This window comes from Crocuta crocuta, unplaced genomic scaffold (assembly GCF_008692635.1).
Source record: "Crocuta crocuta isolate KB4526 unplaced genomic scaffold, BGI_CrCroc_1.0 scaffold207, whole genome shotgun sequence".
Lineage (NCBI taxonomy): Eukaryota > Metazoa > Chordata > Mammalia > Carnivora > Hyaenidae > Crocuta > Crocuta crocuta.
In genome coordinates this window covers 1,927,632-1,950,274 of record NW_027531996.1, presented here as the reverse complement: position 1 = coordinate 1,950,274, position 22,643 = coordinate 1,927,632, and the positions used below count along the sequence as shown (strand labels likewise).

General features: G+C 38.1%; 1 protein-coding gene across 1 annotated transcript in view; it reads left to right on the top strand.

The window, feature by feature from the left end:
* Positions 1-22,643, top strand: part of CRB1 (crumbs cell polarity complex component 1) — a 197,450-nt gene that overhangs the window by 154,756 nt on the left and 20,051 nt on the right. The window contains exons 9-11 of the mRNA XM_077775117.1: positions 694-1,600; positions 4,228-4,356; positions 8,375-8,501. Coding sequence (XP_077631243.1) covers positions 694-1,600; positions 4,228-4,356; positions 8,375-8,501 — 1,163 coding nt within the window. The remainder of the gene's footprint in view (positions 1-693; positions 1,601-4,227; positions 4,357-8,374; positions 8,502-22,643) is intronic.

Below are 22,643 nucleotides of genomic sequence, written 5' to 3'. Positions count from 1 at the left end.
GAGACCAAGATCTAGCCCCATATTTCACGCAAGGATTCTCTGTCTCCCTCTCTCTTTCAATACACAAACAAACAAACAAACAAAAGGAATAATCTATATCAAAAAAGTTGGCAGCTGGCTGCGGTGCCCCATAATCAAGGAAAAGACAGCATTTTAAGGTCAATTTTTAACTGAAGAGTGTGAGAAAGTGAGAATAAAGAATTGACCACTACATTGAGTAACACAGAGGCCACTGTGACTTTGACAAGATTGGCTTCAGTGAAGTGATTGGCACCAAAAGCCAAGGGGCATGTAACTAAAAGAAAACGGGAGATGAGAAAGTGGCATTGTTTCTACACATAACCTCTTTTCAATGGAAAAGAAATGTATGTTTTGAGTTTTGGTATCAAACTACCCAGTTTTGATATTCTGGTCTTATTATTTATTAGCCACATGGCTATGAAAAGATTATTTGACTTCTATGAGTCTCAATGTCTTCTTTTATAAAATGGGAATGATAATAATAATAATAAACTTTTGCTCCAGAATTATGTATTAGAAGTAATATAAAAAGAACAAGCACAGTGCCTAGCACATATCAAACAATCAATACATGATGGTAGTAGCAGGATGATCGTTAATATTAATAAAGGTAATGAAGCCAACATGACAGATTTTATAAAGTTGTTAATTGATGTTGCCTTCTCTCTATAGGTATTGCAAATGCTGTTTTTAAAGCACAAAGCAGTGAAATATTATTCAGGAGCAATGGGAATATTACCAGAGAACTCACCAATATCACATTTGGTTTCAGAACAAGGGAGGCAAATGTGATGATATTGCGTGCAGAGAAGGAGCCTGGATTTCTTCATATTAGCATTCAAGATTCCAGATTATTATTTCAATTGCAAAGTGGCAACAGTTTTTATGTGTTGAATCTTACAAGCATGCAGTCAGTGAATGATGGCATATGGCACCAAGTGACTCTTTCCATGACAGACCCCCTGGCCCAGGCCTCCAGGTGGCAGATGGAAGTGGACAACGAAGCACCTTTTGTGATCAGTGCAGTTGCTACAGGAAGCCTCAACTTTCTGAAGGATAATACAGACATTTATGTGGGTGGCCGAGCTCTTGGCAATATACAGGGCCTGAAAGGGTGTCTAGGTACAATAGAAATCAGTGGCATTTATCTCTCTTACTTTGAAAATGTTGATGGTTTCACTAATAAACCCCAGGAAGAGCAGTTTCTCAAAATCTCTATGAATTCAGTGGTTACTGGCTGCTTGCAGTTAAATGCCTGCAACTCCAACCCCTGTTTGCATGGAGGAAATTGTGAAGACATCTATAGCTCTTATCACTGCTCATGTCCCTTGGGATGGTCAGGGACACGCTGTGAACTCAACATTGATGAATGCTTTTCAAACCCCTGTATCCATGGCAACTGCTCCGACAGAGTGGCAGCCTATCACTGCAGGTGTGAGCCTGGATTCACCGGTGTGAACTGTGAAATGGATATAGACAATTGCCAGAGTCACCAGTGTGCAAATGGGGCCACCTGCATCAGCGACACCAATGGCTATTCTTGCCGTTGTTTTGGAAACTTCACAGGAAAATTTTGCAGGTGAGCATGAAGTTCATGTAAAGCTTGGCCTTCAGAGCTATCCTCTACATTTCCCTCATCACATTGGAAAGCTCTCTCCTCAGCTTTGCATATGTCGGCTGTGCTGAGCAGGAGTGACATGGGTCCCTTCCATAACAATTTGGTCTTGTAGACAGGATCTCACATGCTGGGATGTTCTACAAGGAAGAATGGTAGTGTTTTGACCAGGTGTTAAGCAAAATGTTTTCTTAGACATCTTTGTTAGAATATGTCTCATAAACTGCAGCCTCAGACTTTGACTGCCTTAAAGCCTCAAGAAACAGTATTTTTTTTTACAATAAATCCAAAAGTTCAGTTTTAGAATTTTTTGAGGAAGCAGGACTCCTACTCCTGAAACAATGCCCTTGGCTATTTCAGGCAAGAAAACCTTGAAAATCTTGAAAAGACGATGCTAAATTATTGCAAGGAGGTGAAATCATGACTCTCAAATATAAATGAACATGTCTTCATGTTTTTATTTAAGTCATTAATTAGTAAGGAAAACCAGTAAGATATAAAAACCAAGTCAAAGGACAACCTAATTATTTATATATATAATAATTATATATTATTATAATACACATAAATATAAATATATATAAATAGAGAGGAGGAAATAAAGTTACTAATAAATGCAAAACTATTTAATCTCCTATAGGGCAATTAATACAAATACAATTAATATTTGAAACTGTCTTTTCTACAATGTGACAATAGAGTCACTACAGACAAATTCATTTGCATTTCAGTGACCAAGATCCAATTGTATTAATGTCATTTTCTGCAACTTACAGAGCCGTAAAATAGTTTAGTAAAGAAAATCTAAGACACACAGACTATAAAATCAAAGAATTCTAGAGGGTCCTTTATATAACACCCAACACTCCATTGAAAGAATACTCAGTAATATTTTTAGTCCATTTCGACATATTTCACAATTTTTTAAAAAAGTACAAAAGCAGTATTTTAATTCTAGTAACTGCCTCCATTTCATGTTACATAAATAGAAATAAGAATTAATGTTTTCCAGCTAAGTCACATTGCTTCAATATTTCCATGTAAGTAGACTTCATTATTGTTTTTATAACTTATACTGCTTTCAAATTCACTAAACAATTGAGTCATTATGGGGAGGTGAGAAGGTTATTAATAACAAGTAATACATTCCCAGACTTTGGCAAGAACACCTGGAGGGGGTTGGCAGCCTGTAGGCATTACACTAAGTCAGAGGTGGTACCCTAATGGGATGAAGCTCCTAGCAGACATAACATGTAGCCATACCTATAAGAAAATGTATTTATCTCCATCACATTTATTGTTGTTCAGAAGCTGTGAAGGCAAGAGACAGTATTAGGTGCTAAGTGTTGACATTCCAGTTATATGTTACTTCCCATGAGTTAACAAGGACTCATTTGCCAACACGCAAACTGCCTATTTAAAAGCAAAAGACATTCAGGATCAAAATTAATAGTATTGCCACAGTGACTTTGGATAAGTAAAGTAAACATATATGCCCCAGTAACTAGTTCTCCAGTACTTTTTCCTCCCTAATTTATCAAAGTCAAGTTCTCAAAGATTAAAGTTCTCAAAAGTACCTTCTAATGAGATTCAAAACTTGTTTATTAAACATAAGATGTATACAAAGCTTACATTTGCATTGCTAATTGGCCTCTTTCAAAGCTGGTTGACATTTTTGGTTCTTTTGAAAAGCCCTTATAATATTTCTTTTTAAAGTCAAGTTGATTAGCTCTTATGGGAAGAGACACACTTACCGTCATACAGGCTAGTTTCTCCATATTAGCTGCAGCACAGGCAACACGTCAAAATTAAATTCATCTTATAGCTCCTGAACATTAATTATGTATCAGATACCATGCACAGCGGGTCAAAGGACCTGAACAACACCCTTAAAATCTTTTTCATCAGTCCCTTCACACCCATGGATCTTGTGCTTTGCAGTCAAGTTCTGCTTAGCTTCCAACAGTTTGTCTGCCTTTTATAAGGATTCCATAACGGGTACAGCTTTGTTGTTACACAAAAGAGCCACACTCTGCATTCACATGTAGTTGCCACTGAGTGCCATACACAATCCTCCCGGACGGATTTGGCTTGCGTTCCACTAAGCTATGAATCATTACGTAGGGAACAGCAAGTGTTGGCAGGGCAATAGGAGTTCAGCTGTGAAAGCCTACAGAGAAATCACATGAGGGCTTGGGTACTAGACTGCTGTCCTGGCTTTCCTGGCCTTTATAGAGATGCAATTTTCCTGTGGCCTGTGTTGATTTATTAGCAAAGCAGCAGCAAACCAAGCAAATTTCTTCCCACCCCTAAATTTATTGCCACCCCACAGCATAGGTCTTATCTCATCAATGAAAACTGTGTAGAAATGGAAGATATATAGCCATGCCTGTTCTAGCACCCTCCAGCAGGAGCTGTTTACTATAAGAAAGTGATTGGGGTATAATGTAGCACAATTAAGCATCTGTAGCTCAGCCAGCCTGAGTACTTAATTAGTTTGGCATTGACTCCATATATGAACTTTTCCAAAAAGTGTTCTTGAATGAAATGAACAAGATGAACAGCTGCGGCTGTTACTTTTATCTCTCTAGACGCACCAGATTACCCTCAACAGTCTGTGGGAATGAGAAGACAAACCTCACTTGCTACAATGGAGGCAACTGCTCAGAGTTCCAGGGTGAATTAAAATGTCTGTGCCGGCCAGGTTTTACTGGGGAATGGTGAGTCATATTAGAACTTTATAGAAGAAAATGCTGGGCTGAAGAACAGGGGAATTATTCAAAGTTGATTTCTCCTCTAATTTTTCATCTCAGTTCCCATAGAAAAATCCATGCTGAAATATGGGTCCAACCAGAGTTAAATAATAAAAAAGAAGAAAAATTATAGTTTAGGTCAAAGTAAAGAACACTTTATTAGCCAAGACTTCAAATAGGAAAATATGTCTTTGAAAAAATGTGATATTTTTCTTTCTGATAAGTACTTCTGGATTCATGTTTCTTTCCCACTGATTCTAATACATGATGCAAATATAGTTGTTATTGAAGCAAAATAAAATATACCTGAAAGATTGCCTTATAGAATTACCTAGAGTCCCACAAGTATATACACCTTATCCATATGAGTCTATCTTTCCAGAGAAACTCTTCAGCAGTTCTTTACCTAATACAAGGATTGGTGATACGGAGTTGGCCAGTGGCCAACAGTTTGTGGCTGGCTGAAACTGTAGGCAAATTTGGATATGTGTTTGACTAGCTGAAGGTGAGGTCAAAGATAAGAAAAAGGGACATACTCTACAGCTTTTATCAGATTCTCATGAGGATCAGTATCCCCAAAATGATTATAAACCAGGGTTCTATAGGATATGAATGTAGATTTTTATAGAAGCAGGTAATAAATAATTATTTGTTGAACACTAAGTCATGCATCTTAGAAATATTATCTCTAGTTGTTATTTATTTTTTTATTTGAGAGAGAGAGAATCTTAAGCAGCCTCTGTGCTCAGCACAGAGCCCAACGCAGGGCTCAATCCCATGACCCTGGGATCATGACTGAGCCAAAATCAAGAGTCAGATACTCAACCAACTGAGCAGCCACCAAGCACCCAAGCCACCTACCTCTAGGTGTTATTATTTCCACTTTTCCTTTATAGAAAATGAGGCTGAGAGATTAAGTTATCAGGTGTGTCCAGATGTATGCTGCAGAAGGGTTGAGCTGCCTTCAAAGCCTGTGCTCATCTTTTGAATGTGCTGACATAAATGAATAAATCTATGTTTGCAACAATTAAAAGAAAATGGAAAAAGTGCTCTTTCATCTCATGTGCCATTCAAGATAAGATAGCCATCCCTGACCAGGCTTCCTGCATTGAACAAATTACATAAATTAAAATGCAAAACATTTGACAATGAGATTTTGACAAATTAATTTTTCTCAAAAGGGTAGTTATCATGTAATGGGTATATTTGTGGTCCATGACAGTTACAGCTTTGAATTTTCTTTTTTCCAGCTGGTGCTTTGGGCACTACACAGATTCAGCTTTTTTGCCATTTTTTTGCAAAACAGCAGACAGTCTAAGATACACTTGCATTTTGCCCTTTTGATGTTCAATAACAAATCGAGTTCTTGCCTTTACAGCCTGCATCCAGTGGTTGGCTCTAAATGGCACGGGCAGTCCAAGCATATTTGTGCATCGAAAGACATAGCCTTGGATCTTATTCTGCTTTTTATTGCACCAGTTTTCACCATGCAACATATTGTTAACACAAAGACCATTCGATTGGACTCCAATTCCATATACCTCCAAAATAGTGCAAATATTTCATTGTCCCAAATTTTGAAGAATGCTTTCACTATATTTAAGTTCTGGTTATTTCCTGCCTCAGTGTCACAACTTAAGGCTTAATGTCACATTAATGTTCAATGGCACAGTGCATAGACTCATCCAAAGCCTTGGGTGATTTTCCTCTGCTACTTACACATTATGCCTATTTACAACAAACATTTCCTTTTCCTCCAACATTTGTTTCAAAGAACAATCTTTAAAAAGGAGGGGAGGGAAGGACGCCTGGGTGGCTCAGTCAGCTAAGCATCCAAGTCTTGATTTTGTCTCAGGTCATGATCCCAGGGTCCTGGGGTCGAGCCCCACACTGGATTCTGCACTGACAGCGCACAGCCTGCTTGAGATTCTCTCTCTCCCTCTGTCTCTGCCCCTCCCCTGCTCATGCTCTCTCTCTCTCTCAAAATAAATAAATAAACATTAAAAATAATAATAATCTTGCATTTAAATGTAAATTATTGAGATGCCTGGGTGGCTCAGTTGGTTTAGCATCCAATTCGGCTCAGGTCATATCTCATGGTCATGAGATCAAGCTGTGTTGGGGTGTCTAAGACTCTCCTTCTCCCTCTCCCTCTGCCCCTCTCCCGCTCAGACATGCAAATGTGCACACTCTTTCTGTCAATAAACAAACAAACAAATAAATAAATGCAAATTATTTGTTTGAAATGTGGTGAGAAAAGGAAGCTCCAAGTGTTCCTTCCTCTCCCGAGACTTTCATCTGGATAAACTTCTCTGCAGCAAATGGATTTGTAAAAGAGTGAACACATGCTCATTAGATTCTGTACTTTTCAAAGCCCTTAAGCATCATTATTTAATTCATTGGATGTTAATGGGTTTATTTAGTTTGATTTTCCATCAGTTATTTAACCTCTAACAAAAGCTCTAATAATGTTTATAAGGAATGTGTATGTGTGGTACACTGTTTAGTTCAAAAGAGAAATAGATAAGAAATGGAGAAAGAATAGCTGGAAGAAGCTTGGAGAATACTAGATAATCTCCGAAGGCCTAGGGGAATGTGACTTCCATAATGCCGAAAGATATTGAAAAGCTGTCTTCCCGCAAATTGCCTCTTCTGCCTGGCTAAACCCCCAACTTTATAGTGTCATCCTGGCAGGTTGTAAATGATGAATGGTGTGGACACTCTGGTCCACCCAGGACAAGGAGTGCTTGGCAGGCTCTTGCAAGTTGTCAGGTTTTGTTCAGATCTAATCGGAGAAGTCTCCTTCCAGCCCAGAAGCCGGAGCCAAAAAAGGAAAACAGAATGTTTCAGCTATGCTTGGTATCTGACAGGATAAGGAGCTGTTTTTCTGGGAAGAAATCTTTTTTTTCCCCCCTTTATACCTTGGGTTGGCCCTCCCCACTGACCCCTTCATTTCCCTTCATTTTAAGCCTAGTGATTAGCTGATGACTCATGCATGCATGCAAGTGGTACCTTTTGGGAGGTGAGGAATGAAAAATTGTTTACATTATGCTTCGACACTGTAAGCTGCTCTTTAGGGATTCTTGAAGCTAACATTTTATATGAATTTCCAAAAGTAAAAGAAATGCCTTAGTTACTGCTCTATCTTGAGGCCTAACAGAGTGTTTGGCACATGGTAAATGCTAAATACATATCTACTAAATGACTGCATGAGTGGCTGGCGAATTAATCAGTGAATATACGGAAGAACAAGTTGTTCCATAAATAACAAGATTAGGTGAAAGATGACAGCGTCCCAGGGGAGAGGAAAATTTCAATATACTTTAGAGTTGATGTATCACTTGTTTGGGAAAATTTGGCTTTTGAAAGTCATGCTGCCATCCTATTTAAAAATGACACTTAGCTATGAAACATATTTATTAGCAACTCAAGTTTTCTAATTATCTACTTTTGCTTTTTGTTAAAAAATGGGATTCCAAAGGAAAGTAATCCAAAATCTCCCAGAATAAACCAATTTCCCCCTATTTTTGATGGATTTTCTTCCCCCCACCCCCATAGCCTGAAGGCCTGGATTCATTAGCATCCTCACAGCCAGAGTCTCTGTCTGCTCTGTAACCTCCAGGTTGGCAAAATAGAGCCTCACTTGTGGTTCCTATGTGCCCCCAATAACTGAATTGAAAGTGGAAAAGACACTAAAGAAACAAACTGGTTTCTTCAGGTTTTTCTTGGTTTCTAAATATTTGCACCTGTTTTCTCATTCTAACTGTGTGTGTGTGTACAAATTATTTTCCTTAAAAACAAAATTGTTACAAAATGAGTCTTAAGGAGTATCTCCCCCATTATGGGGAATATGTAGGTTGCGTGGGAATTGGTAAATTCGGCTGTACTGTTCCATGTAGATAAGGCAGGTGTTTTCCTTTCCCCATTTCACAGCCAGTTTGTTCCACAGAGACCAAGGTTTCTGCTGGTTCTGTTTATTTTCAAGGTGTGAAAAGGACATTGATGAGTGTGCCTCTGACCCCTGCTTCAATGGAGGTCTGTGCCAGGACCTGGTCAACCAATTCCGGTGCGTCTGTGATGTCGCCTTCGCTGGTGAACGCTGTGAGGTAGATGTGAGCGGGCTCTCCTTTTATGTCTCTCTCTTACTCTGGCAGAATCTCTTTCAGCTTCTTTCTTACCTCATTCTGCGCATGAATGATGAGGCAGTTATTGAATGGGGTGAACCGGAAGATTATTAACATTCATTTGGATGTCCCCAAACTTAAAAGCCATTGAATTTCGAGAAATGCCTTGACTCGTTTTAGATTCTAAAAAAAGAAATAAAAAGCTACCTTGAAAATTAAAATAAATTCAAGGGCTAATTTAAGCAATCATGAACATAATATGAGAATATTAAGTATTTACCCATTTCAGCTATAAATCTAACAAATGTTTCTTTTTTTAAGTTTATTTTATTCATTTTCAGAGAGTGTGTGTGTGTGTTTGGTGGGGGTGGGGGAAGGGGCAGAGAGAAAGAGAGAGAGAGAATCCTAAGCAGGCTCTGTGCTGTCAGTGTAGAGCTTGACTCAGGGCTTAAACCCATGAATTGTGAGATCATGGCTTGAGTTGAAACCAAGAGTCGGGCTCTTAACTGACTGGGCTCCCCAGGCCCCCCCAAAATACTGTTCTTAATATAACTAGAAACATCTCATCATTGAGTGTACTCAGTAAGATGCATTATCATTCTGAGTGCTTCCATATGTGAATGACCACTGCTCTAAGAAAACATTTTGTCCCCCACTCTACTACTGTGTGGACTTACGTAGTGTTAGTTGCCTCATTTACCCTGATCCGAAGTCATTTATATTCTTTCATTCCCATCTATTACTAATGACATGACAGTTTTAAAATTACCGGTTAAACTGTTTTTCACACCCATCTATGTTTTTATATGTTGCTATTCAAATACTGCTTCGAATTCTGTGTCTCCCTCTCTCTATGCCCCTCCCCTACCCATGCCCTGCCTCTCTCCCTCTGAAAAATAAATAAACATGAAAAATAAAAGATTTTTCTTTAAATGAAATGTTGTCAACCCTCTGGTAAGTTAAAACAATATATAAAGACAAAGCAGGAAGTCACATGAAATTCCTAAAATATAGAAATAAAATTTTCTGGCATAATTGGTATCAAAACTCAAATGATATCTCACCAGTATGATTTCTGATTCCACAAAACCTCTCTTCCAATAGAACGACACAGAAGCCCTATTTCTATTTCCTTTTCCCCATAATACTTTCTATTCAAATAGAGTAACTTTTTGTTAGTTGCTTATAAATCTATGAGCTTGCTAACATTTCTATCAAATGGACTGACTTGAGTTGCTTTTCAATACATATTTAATTTTAAAAAGTACTATTGTATATCCATACACCAAAAATATATATTATAAAACTTGATTTCTTGGAGGCATATTTTTCTAAAACTTTGCAAGTAAATGTATCACCTTTGAGTATCTTTCTGAAAAAGATAATAAAAGCATATGGGAAAGTATGGAAAGTACCTTCCATAATCCAAATATATTTGGCACTATGTTTTGTAAATGTATACCTGAAAGGATGAATCTACCAAATCTACTAAATAGGTAAATTAACTGATGAGATATGCAAAAATTATTTATTAGCTTTCATAGAGTAAATAAAATAATAATTTAGAAAATGCTTTATTTGATATTTTAATTGGTTCCACTGGCATGTTAGCATTTCTGCTAAATATTTCGGTATGGATGTACCCTTCCAAAGGAGACATTGTATTCATTTAATGGAAAAGTGATTTGACCCTACAAATTAATTTAGAAAGCAACTACAGTAACAGTGACCTGATAAATATAATTGAGTAGATGTGTCTATGTCTTCAGTAGCTGCCCTGGTTTGAAAACATGAGGGTGATTTATCCATTGGGTGACAGCGAATACTCACTTATTCCCAATTGTTTTTTTAAAATAGTTGTTTTTCTGTGGAAATGACCAAGGAAAACCTAAATATACTACTCAAAACAAATCAAAAGGACAAAACGGTATAGTCTAAAAGCAAAGGAGATGTGTTCAATTTTATTTTTCAATAGTAATAGAAGATTTTATGCAGCAAATTCATATCCTGTAAAATACTGGCAGTCATTTCAAAGTAGAAGCAACTGATTTTGAAGTCTTTTCCTCATCCCCGTTCCTTTCCCTCACATTCAGGCAGCATGACCCATACTGCTCTCTCAGATGGATCTGTTCCAAAGTAAGACTTTGTGACAAGAGACTTGGGGAAAACCTTCATCAGTATTTGCTTTCCCAACTATTTGAAGTGAACACAAAATAGATTATGGCCCAAACCCCTACATACAGTTTTCACATTGACTCATTTTGAACCTTCCTGTAATTATATACGTATAGGCCATTACAGTGTAATTTGTTACCTTCCAAGTATATTTGAGTCATTCTCAAACTTTCTCTGTAAACTTCTGATGTCTCTGTTGTCATTGTAACTGTCAATTGCTTTTCTATTTTCCAAATGTCTTGTCATGAGATTTCTGACATAAAACAAAAATACCTTCCTTTTTCTTGTTATTCGTTTGTGTTTTTAATTGCATTGTGTGCGATGATGGCTTTTACATATTTACACAGGAAAATAAAACTGATTTCTGTATCTCTCCTTCTCATTCCTCTGACAACTTGACTGTGTCTTGCATGGAAAGATGCCCACAAGCCAAGCATGCACACGTGTGCGCGCGCGTGTGCACATGCGCGCGCACACACACACACATCACATAATGAACACAGAAGCAACAGTGCTAATCTTCCTAAGTTGAGGTTTCCTCCCTCTGATGTGTGCCTGTATGTAAACAGTTTTGGCCATCAAAATCAAGGTCCCATGTACTTTCCCTGTCTGAGAAGTATTCCTCTAGTTGACATTCTAGAAGTGATAGTATCCCGAGTTATTCTTACTCTTGGTTTACTTTGCCTCCATAGTAATCTTGGTTCAGCCTGGGTCCCAGGAGGGGCTATCTCACCTAAATGACAGAAGTTCACACAAACTCCTCTACAACAAGCTTCTGAAACAGAGCCTGTGTTTAGTTGAATAAAATAATTTCTTTTTGCTTATTTTTAAGATTTGATATCACAATAAAACAAGGCTATGTCTGTTTTTGGCCATGCGTCTTCCCTCCTGATGTGTCTGCCTGAAGAATGGCTTTATTACCCTCCTTTTCCTGGGTGTAGGGAAAACGGGAAGGTTTGCAGAAATTAGTGTCTTGGCAACATGAAGAAATAATTTAATTCAGGTAACACTGAGGACAACCAAATCTCTCACCTCCCGAAATCTTCACCAAATTGTGTCTAAAGATCCTTTTGCCATTTCTGAGTTATAAAATAGAAGTTATTCAGCTTAACTTTGCAGAATGAAAATGGAGTCTTTTTTGGAAATGGTGATACATAAAACTTGAGTTTAGTGATGTAGGTAGGAAACCAAAGAAGAAAAGAAATCTGTGTTGTTCAACTACCAATATTATAACTAATTGGACTATTTCACCTCTTTTTTTTTAATTGATGCAACAATAACTCAACGAATGCCTACCATGTGCAATGCTCTGTATTAGCTACTGAGAATACACGTGTAAATTAGACACAGTTCTTGCTCACAACAAGCTGAAGGTCTGGTAAAGGATGTAGACAGTGAAGGAGAGTTCCTGCATCAGTGTTGGGATGAAACTAAGCACCAGCTATAAAGGAGCACTTAGGAGGGGCATTTTGCCCAGTCTTAAAGGTGGATGTGGAAGGTCAAAGAAAGCCTCAAAGCCTAAGCTGGGATTCAAAGGTAAACAAGTGTCAGGGTGCGGCAGGAGAGATGGAACATTCGAGACTTGTTTCTGGCAGAAGGGGCTGCAGAGGGTGTAGAGTGGCTGGAGCCTGAAGTGCAGTGGGAACACAGTAAAACTGAGGCTGTAGAAGCAGCAGAAGTGAGTCCTTGTAAGTCAAATCACTCACCGTGGCATTTCTCCTAAAATTAAAGGGGAGTCCTTAACAGGGTTCAATCAGAAAAGTAGCATGATCACACTTGCACTTTAGAAACATCAACCGGGCTTCTATGTAGATGAGTTAAAAGAAATGCAAGACTGGGTCCAAAAAAGACACATTTAGGAAGCTGTTGCAGTAAACACAAAGGCGATATAGAAGAGGGGTAGATTAACAAAATCTGAACCTGTAAGACCTACCTCATGATTGTTCAGAGAAGGTGCAGTTCTGAGGGGATACTCCAGTTAAATTTTGTGAATATTATTTAAAAATATTTGTTGATTTAAGGGACCCCTGAGTGGCTCAGTGAGTTAAGTGTCTGACTTCGGCTCAGGTCATGATCTTATGGTTCGGTTTTTGGGTTCGAGCCCCGCATCAGGCTCTGTGCTGACAGCTTGGAGCCTGGAGCCTGCTTCCAATTCTGTCTCTCTCCCACTCTGCCACTCCCTCACTTATGATCTGTCTGTCTCTCTTTCTCTCTAAAAAATAAATACACTTAAAAATTTAAAAAGTAAAAATATTTGTTGATTTAATAAATAAATATGAATAAGGTTCAGTGGGATATCCAAGTACAGTTATTAATGGATGTGAATATTCCAGTCTGGAGTTCAAGAGATATGCTGAGCTGGGTGTATAAATTTGGAAGTCATATTATAGATCTATTGACCTTTTGTATTCCATTCTCCATATCTATAATCCAATTGCATTTTTTTCTTAGTATTTTTTCCAGTTTTACTGAGATATAAATGAGATAGAACATGTGTAAATTTAGAATGGGCAAGTTGCTGATTTGATATTCTTATATGTTGCAAAATGACTCCACCATAGCCTTAGCTAACACCTCCATCTCATCACATAGCTACCACTTCTTCCTTCCTTCCTTCCTTCCTTCCTTCCTTCCTTCCTTCCTTCCTTCCTTCCTTCCTTCCTTCCTTCCTTCCTTCCTTCTTCCCTTTCTTTCTTTCTTTCTTTCTTTCTTTCTTTCTTTCTTTCATGGTGAGAGCATTTACCAACTATTAGCAACTTTTTTTAAGTTTATTTGTTTATTTTGAGAGAGAGAGCATGTGTGTGAGCAGGGAAGGGACAGAGAGAGAGAGAAAGGGAGGATGGGAGGGAAGGAGAGAGAGAGAGAGAGAGAGAGAAAGAGACCCAAACAGGTCTTCACTGTCAGCACAGAACCCCATGGGAGGCTAAATCCCATGAACCATGAGACTATGACCTGAGCCAAAATCAAGAATCAGATGCTTAACTGACTGAGCCACCCAGATGCCCCTCTTAGCAACTTTTAAGTATACAGTACAGTAGTATTATGCAGTATTAGATGCCATGCTGAATATTAGATTCCTAGAACTCACTCATCTTATAACTGAAAGTTTGTACCCTTAGACCAGCATCTCCCCATTCCTCACCCTCAGCTCCTGGCTACCACCATTCTACTTTCTCCTTCTATGTTTTGTTCAGTGTTTTTAGATTTTACATACTAGTGGGATCATACACGTACTTTTTATTTTCTGTCTGACTTATTTCATTTAGCTCAGTACCCTCAAGATCCAAATGGCAGGATTTAATTATTTCTCATGTGGAATAATATTCTATTGCACATAAATACCAGGCCTTCTTTATTCATTCACTTGTTATTAAACATGTAGGTTGTTTTCATACCTTGGCAACTGCAAATAATGCTGCAATAAACATGGGAGTGCAGATATGTCTTTGAGACAGGGTTTCATTTCCTTTGGATGTATACCCAGAAGTAGAATAGCTGGGTCATACGGTGGTTCTATTTTTAATTTTGTAAGAAATCTCCATACTATTTTCCATAGTGTCTGCACCAACGTATGTTCCCATGAACAGGCATTGGGGTCATCTTTTCTCTGCCTCCTCCCCAACACTTGTTATGTCTTATCTTTTTGATGACAGCCATTGTGACAAGTATCATATCTCGCTTGATGATATATATATATTTCCATGATGATTAGTGATGTCGAACACCTCTTCATGTGCCTGTTAGCTGTTGATGTGTCTTCTTTGTGAAAATGTCCATTTTGTTTCTCTGCCCATTTTTAAATCAGATTAGGCTATTTTGCCATTGAGTTGTATGGGTTCTTTATACATTTTGGATATTAACCCCCTATCAGATATGATTTGCAAGTGTTCCATTCCATAGGTTGCCTTTCATTTCATTGGTGGTGGTTTCTTTTGCCATGTGGAAGCTTTTAGTTTCCTACTTGTACTTTTGCTTTTATTGCTTTTGCTTTTGGTTTCAAATCCAAAAATATCATTGCCAAAACCGATATACACTGTAGGTTTTTGTCTAGGAAATTTACAGTGTTAGATCTTAAATTCAAGTCTTGAATCCATTTGAGTTTATTTTTCTATATGGTGTGAGAAAGGAATCCAATTTTATACTTTGGTGTGTGTCTATCCAATTTTCCCAACACCATTCATTGAAAAAATAATCCTTATTTTTGGCTTCTTTGTCATAAATTAATTGGCCATATAAGGGTGGATTTGTTTCTGGGCTCTTGATTCTGTTCTATGTTTCTATGTGTCTGTTTTTATGCCAAACCCATACTGTTTGAAATCAGGAAGTATGCTGCCTCCAGCTTTGTTCTCTGTTCTCAAGATTGTTTTGGCTATTCAGGGTCTTTTGTGGCTCTATACAAATTTTAGGATTGTTTGCTCTAATTCTATGAAAAATGCCATTGAGATTTTCACAGGGATTGCGTTGAATCTGTAGATTGTTTTAGGCACAGACATTTGAACAATATAAATTCTTCCAATTCATATCTTCCCATTATTTGTGTCTTTTTCAATTTTTTTCATTCATATTTTTCATAGTGTTTATTGTACAGGTCTTTTACCTCCTTCATTAAATTTATCCCTGAGTATTTTATTATTTTTGATATTATTATACATAAGATTATTTGTTAATTTCTCTTTTGGATAGTGTGTTGTTGGTGTATGGAAACACAGCTGCTTTTTGTATGTTGTAAAACCCCATAGAAATAAACATAAGGAAAGAGTTTTATGCTATTGGTTTTGGCAATGATTTCATGGGCATGACACCAAAAGTATAGACAGAAAGGCAAGAATCGACAACTAGAACTACCTCCAACTTCAAAATTTCTGCATGGCAAATGAAACAATCAACTGAGTGGCTTTTATCTTTCAGTCTGCTAATGTGATGTATTACATTGGTTATTTATTTATTTGTTTGTTTATTTGTTTATAGAGCCCAATGCAGCTTGATCTCATCAATCGTGAGATCATGACCTGAGCCAAAATCAAGAGTTGGACACTTAAACAGCCGAGTCACCCAGGCATCCAGATGTCCTATATTGATTAATTTTTATATGTTAAACTGTCCTTGCACCCCAAGGATAAGTCCCACTTGGTCATGGTAAATAATCCTCTCAATATGCTGCTAATTCTCTTTTCTAGTATTTTGTTGAGATTTTTCCATCTGTCTTCATCAAGGATATTGGTCTGTGGTTTTCTTTTCTTGTGATCTCTTTGTCTGGCTTTTATGTCAGGGTAATGTTGACCTTATAAAACAAGTTTGGATATTTTGTCTCCTCTTCGATTTTTTTTTTTGAAATGTTTGAGAAGGTTTGCAGTTAATTCTTATTTAAATGTTTGGTAGAATTTACCAGGGAGACCATCTGGCCCTGGGCTTTTCTTTGTTGGGAGGTTTAGTTATCACATTCTTACCACCCAAATAATTGTTGTGAAAATTAGAAAAGGAATAGATGATACTTTGAAATTGTTAATACTGAGATGCACTTTCATGGTTTTCAGTATGAGAGGCTCTCATATTTGTAAGTTTAGTTTTTCCCCCCTCACGATAACTCTGAGAGGCATTATTATCTTTATTTTAAAGATAAATGAATAGAGATTTAATGTGGTTACCTGAATTTGTCTGGACCAAGTATCCAGGAAGCATCAGAACTAGGGTGTATCCACACCATTTATTTCCAAGGCTAATGCTAAAGAAAGGCTTGGGATCTGTAAATGAGAACCCAAGAAAGGGATGTTGTGGTAGTTGACAGCAGTTTCCCTGTTACTGTGGTCCAAAAAAATGGTCAAAAAAATATGTTAACTGTCATCAAGAATGGTTTGGAAAAGCAAGAACTCCTTTCCAATGCAACCCTAAATTTTTGGTGCCTATGGCTCACTGCCATAGGCAGTTCCTTCCTCTTGAAGGAACTGTCACAAATAGAGATGATAGCGAGAATAACTAGAATACCCAGAGACAGGGGATTTGAGGAGCAGGCAGACATGTCTACATGTTAAAGTTACTCTTTATCCTGGCAAAGTGAAGACTCTGAACATACGTGGTAATTGATGGAGGGCCTCATGGAGGGAACCTGTTCAGAATGTCCCAGAATTCCAGGATGGGAGGCATTCATTGAGACATTGTAAGTCTAGCAAGCAATAGGAAATTCTCCTTCACACTGCAAATTTATAGAACTCATTAAACTAAGAGAGTAAAGCAGAAAGAAAAATAAACTCAGCAGGGATTTGGAGTCGTTTGCGAATGACAGTCACAGATGGCTTCTGAGAGGGTGAGAGCTATGCTTGATCATAAAGGCTGATGTCAAGGATGATGCCAACTGGCCCACATCCTCGGGCTTCTGTAAGAACAGAGCACTGGCCAGTGGCACGGGAGGCTTCCTCTCCATGGCAGTTTCTTTGTGCTCTCGATTTGGCCTTCAGGAAAGAGGTACCCAGAATGGCATTCTCTACAAATTATTATTTTAAAAAGCACTGTCACTTTTCACTGAGTTTCCACTAATTAGCATTCAGGAAGGAGTAAATATGGCATTAACATAAGAAACGGTTCTGGAATGTTATTTTGATGTATTTCAATCACTGAAATCAGGTCTGATTCAGTTCACTAATCTGTTTTCCTTTCATCTTTTCACACATTATTAAGACTTCTGCTTCACCAAGTATAATTAATGCTCTTCATTTCTTAATGTGAGGTCATCACCACCAGCTTCACAGGTTTCATGTAACATTGACTTTCACCTTCAGAGCACATCTCTTCATGTGTCCAAAATAGAACAAAAACAGGTGATAGAGAGTGGGGCTCCGGGATTATAGGCATAACTGGACTGGTTGCTGTTAAATCACAGACAACTGTGAGAAATAACTAGGCTGAAGATTGTCACTAAATTGACTAGCTAACCAAATCAAACAGCTTTTTAGGTACTTGTCAAATTAATCTCATCATCTTTTAAATCTCCCTGATGGGATCACTGCGTTGCTACAGTGTTGGACTTTGTGAAAATCGGTGTTTAAAATAGTTATTTATCCATTTGTTCACTATTTATCAAGAGTCTGCTATAGGCAAGGCTCTGAGCCAAGCATGGTGAGCAACTAAAATATGCACAAAGGATGTGTTCTTGCTCTCAAAGAAAGTAGGCGGGAGAACTGGGTGGCTTCCATGTGCAGCTCCACCCATATAGTTTCAGAATTTTGTAAATCATGAGGATACTTGACATGTTCCTATAATGATGAATGTTGGTCATGACAAGGGGTGACCACATTATTTATTATTTGACTGGAGTATTTTGAGAGTGAAAACAAGAACTATTGATAATCATGCTGGGACAACAGCCTAAACTGATATTGTTCTGTGCAAACTGAGATACAACCTAGTTATTGTCCAACGGGGAATGCATTATGTTTCACTGGATACATTTCCATTCTGTTCAAAATGTAGTTGAAGTTCACGATAGATAATTTCAGAAATTACATGTACATGATGCAAACCAATTAGTTGACCAGTCGACTCAAAGCAAAAAATGAAGTCAATTGCATCTTGTTAGTTATCATTTTCTTGAATTATCTCCATTGTTTTATACTCAAGAAGAACTTTGGCATTGGCTCCATGTATGAATAAAGGAGTGGGGCACCTGGGTGGCTCAGTCGGTTGAGCCAGGTCAGTTGGCTCAGGTCATGATCTCATGATTCGTGAGTTTGAGCCCTGCTCCAGGCTCTTTGCTGACAGCTTGGAAGCCTGGAGCCTGCTTCGGATTCTGGTCTCCCTCTCTCTCTGCCCCTCCCCTGATCACACTCTGTCTCAAAAATATATAAACATTAAAAAAAGTTAAAAAAAAACAAAAAGAAAAGAGTAGTGATCAACCAAACTGAAAATTTCTGATATGCAATTGAATACCATGCTGTTGTCTAGTTGAATGTGACACAAATTTAATTTTTCCTAATTTTTCATTTTTATTAATGGGGAGTATAGATTCTTATATATATGGCTTCTCTTCTTTAAGAAGACTTATATTGTCATTAGGAAATGAGGCTTTGGCTCATTGAATCCATTGCTAATCCTTTTTCTAAGAGTAAGTGGAATGACATGTAGAAAACTAGGTATACTCCAGGGAATTTAATACATGAACAAATTTAAATATCAAGGTAACTGACTTAAAATTAGTAATTTTTAAAATATTATTTCTACTTAAGACTTTGATGACTCATAATATACCTTTATGGGTTATATGTAGATTATTTTCCTAACTTTCATAAAGACAAAAAGAATTCTTTATTCCTAAAGGACATAAAGAATTCTTTATTCCTAAAGGGCATAAAGACCATGGCTGTTATCTTTTACTCACAGTGACAATTTCTGAATCACAAGTCTTTCATGTAAACTGGAGAAATCTATCAGAAACGAATCATATACAGAAAAAAAGCAATATAGTAGATACACCTCATCCAAAAACAAATAGGCTACTTGCAGTGAAGTATATTTGATCATTTGGAAAGCATACTCATGATTGTCTCATTGATTCCCTGAATTTAATTTAGGTCCACACATGGCTCTGAATATACATTCCTTCCATTTCCTGTAATATTTCTTTGATAATCCTATGCAGATAGGAAGTTTATGTTGAAATCTTAATTTCAGAAAACTGAGGTAACCAGTATATTTGTTATTCAAAGTTGCAAAATACATCTCAATGCCTAATAAGTGACTGAAATCACTCTAGTTGATATCTCACAGGAAAAAAAGTTACATTTTAAAACTAAAATGTTTCTTTGAACTTTTTAACAACCAGCATCATGTTATGTATATAATAGATACTAAATGAATATTCACTAACCTACTCATATAATGAGTGAAGTGCTTTTGAGGTAAGTTCAAAGTGGCAGTTTCTCACTTCAAGAATTGGGCGGGGGAGGAGGTATATATTCAACCTGCCCCATAGTTTTGAAATTAATGAAAGTAGAGTACATGTTAAGTACAGAAAGTTGGTCCATTTTTTCCCACCATTTTTGCAAAATGAGAAAGGCAAGTCTTGGTCATTAGTAAGAACTTTGGTAATGAGATTGTCTTAAGGATAAGTGAGCTGCACTCTCCATTAGGGGAACATTTCCATCCAAGAATCAAATGCGCAGAAACCCTATTATTTATGCTGAAGTGGAATATGATACAAATTGGCTTTCCTGAGCCAATCCCAGAGGAAGCTTAGATCCTTAAAGACACGGGCTCACACCTGTAATGTAATCTCACGGACACCCGAGGACACACTCGAGCAGCCCACAGGGATATATTTAATTTGACTTTCTTTTTGCATTTAGAAAAGCATTACTTTCTATCAGATGGACAGGGCTCCTCAGAATCTTAGTGACTGAGGAGAGAAGCATCACTTCTCTTCAAAGATACATATGGTTGAATTATTAAAATCATCTCCTGTTAATTTATCTTCTCTAAAGCAAGTTAAGAACCCACCACTGTTGCAATTTTGAAAAAATGGCATTTTACTTATTTTTCTTAAGTTTATTTATTCTGAGAGAGGGTAAGGAGAAGAGGGAAGCAAGGAACGAAGGAGAGAGAGCGAATCCTAAGCAGGCTCAGCACTGTCAACATGGAGCCTAATGTGGAGCTCGAACTCACACACCCGTGAGATCATGACCTGAGCTGAAATCCAGAGTCAAACGCTTAACCAACGGAGCCATTCAGATGTCCTGAGAAAAAAAAAAAAAGACATTTTAAAGGATATGCTGCTCATTTCATTTTGAGCCTTAAATCCTTATTTCATTCCTCTTTGCCTGGTCAAATGTATATGTTCTCAGAACTTTCCAGTGAAGCCTTCCTTGCTCCCCCATACCTAGTCAGTACTGGGAGTGTCTTCATGTTTCTACATGATCCTTAGTACACCACTATCATAACACTTCATATTTGTGGAGCGCTCACTCTGAGCCAGGCATTATGCTAAGGTGGTTCATTACACACATTGTCTTCTTTATCATTCACAAAAGTCCCAACACTTACGAAATCATATTTTCCATTTTACTGATGAAAGCACAGAGTCAGGGAGAGGTCATGTATGGTTCCCAAGGATATCCAGTTCAGAAGTTGCAGGATATGCATTCACATGGTGGGGGGTATATATACCCCTTAGCAATGAGCAATACTGCAAAAATATGTGTCACCTTGTCCTCTATCCTGTGAACTACGGGAAGGTAGAAAGAATGTCTTGTTTAACTTTGTAATTTCAGTACCTGATAAAGCAGGTGCTTCAGTATTTACTGCAGGAGTAAATGGATGGATGAATGAATGGTATGTGGTGTGCACAGAGGAGGAAACTCTGGGGTTGCCAGAAGTGGGGAGGATAGAAGTTTCACACTGAAGAGACATGATCTTTAGGGGTGCCTGGGCGGCCCAGTCAGTTAAGCATCCAACTCTTGATACCATCTCAGGTTGTGATCTTGCTGTCATGAGATCGAGCCCTGAGCCAGGCTCAGCATGGAGCCTGCTTGGGATTCTCTCTCTCCCTCTCACTCTCTGCCCTTTTCCTGTTCGTGCTCTCTCTCTCTCTCTCTCTCTCAAAATAAATACATAAACATCAAAAAAAAAAAAGAAGAAGAAGAAGAAGAAGAAGATACAAGACCCAGGTCTTAAAGAATGAGCAGCAATTTTCTTAGTGAAACAAAACACACATTTTTCCTTGACGTGTTTTTGTTTGGTTTGATTGTTTGTTTGTTACCAAAGTATTATTTCTCACTGAAGACATTAAGTCACAAATAAAGTTGTGTGCCTGTTAGCAAAGAGAGCTCTAAATACCCAGGTTCTTATTCCTACTATAAATGCCACATTACATATGTAATTATCCACTGCTTTGGCTGATTATTCGTTCTTTACACAACCGCGTTTTTATATTTGTGAAGGTTTGGAAAAGGAAAGCCTGGAAAATCAGCGTCAGGCCATAAACTTCCATAGGGATCAGTGAGCAAGGCTTGGAGATAGGAGAGATGGGAGAAAATTTATGGTACTGGCCCCAAAAAGATAATAAACATCACACTGATTGTTGAAGAGGCCCCTAAGCAATGAGAGATGAAAACATGCTTAGGAAAAACAGGTGGTGCCAGAAGAAAAAGGAGGATCCAGGAAAGAGCTAGAAGAGTTTACAAGTGGAAAGAACACTACAGAAGCCATGAGAGAGTAGGAAGGTAGATAGAATTAGATGGTATTTGCCCCAAGAGCACCGTCAGTGAGACCAAACTTACTTTTTTTTTTCAAAACCATGTGTCAGAAAAGCCTTACAAAGAGGTTTCCAAATGTTCTGCCTTTTTAAAAAATTTTTTACAAATAGTTTCTTGTCAAGTTGGTTTCCATATAACACCCAGTGCTCATCCCCACACGTGCCCTCCTCCATGCCCATCTCCCCCCTCCCCCCCCCACATCCATCAGTCCTCAGTTTGTTCTCATCATTCAAGAGTCTCTCATGGTTTGCCTCTCTCCCTTTCCCCCACCATTTGCCCCCTTCTTCTCTCCCATGGTCCTCAGTTAAGTTCCTCCTAATCCTCCTATACGTGCAAACATATGGTATTTGTCCTTCTCTGCCTGACTTATTTCGCTCAGCATAACACCCTCAAGGTCCATCCACGTTGCTACACATGGCCAGACTTCATTGTTTCTCATTGCCGTGTAGTATCCCATGGTATAGATAAACCACATCTTCTTCATCCATTCGTCCGTTGATGGACATGTTCTGCCTTTTTGAAATTCAACTGAGCGTGAAGGATTTGAGTTGTCCACTCCCACCTCCTCCTTGCCAGTTCATCCTCCTGCTAAGCCACCTTCCCTGCACTAACTGTCCTGTGGGATGAGCTGACATTCTGGGCTTTTCTGCAGGAAATGCAGTGTCCGGTCTTCTCAAGTCCCATGGCAGTGCCTAGAGCTGAGGGCGTTGGTGCC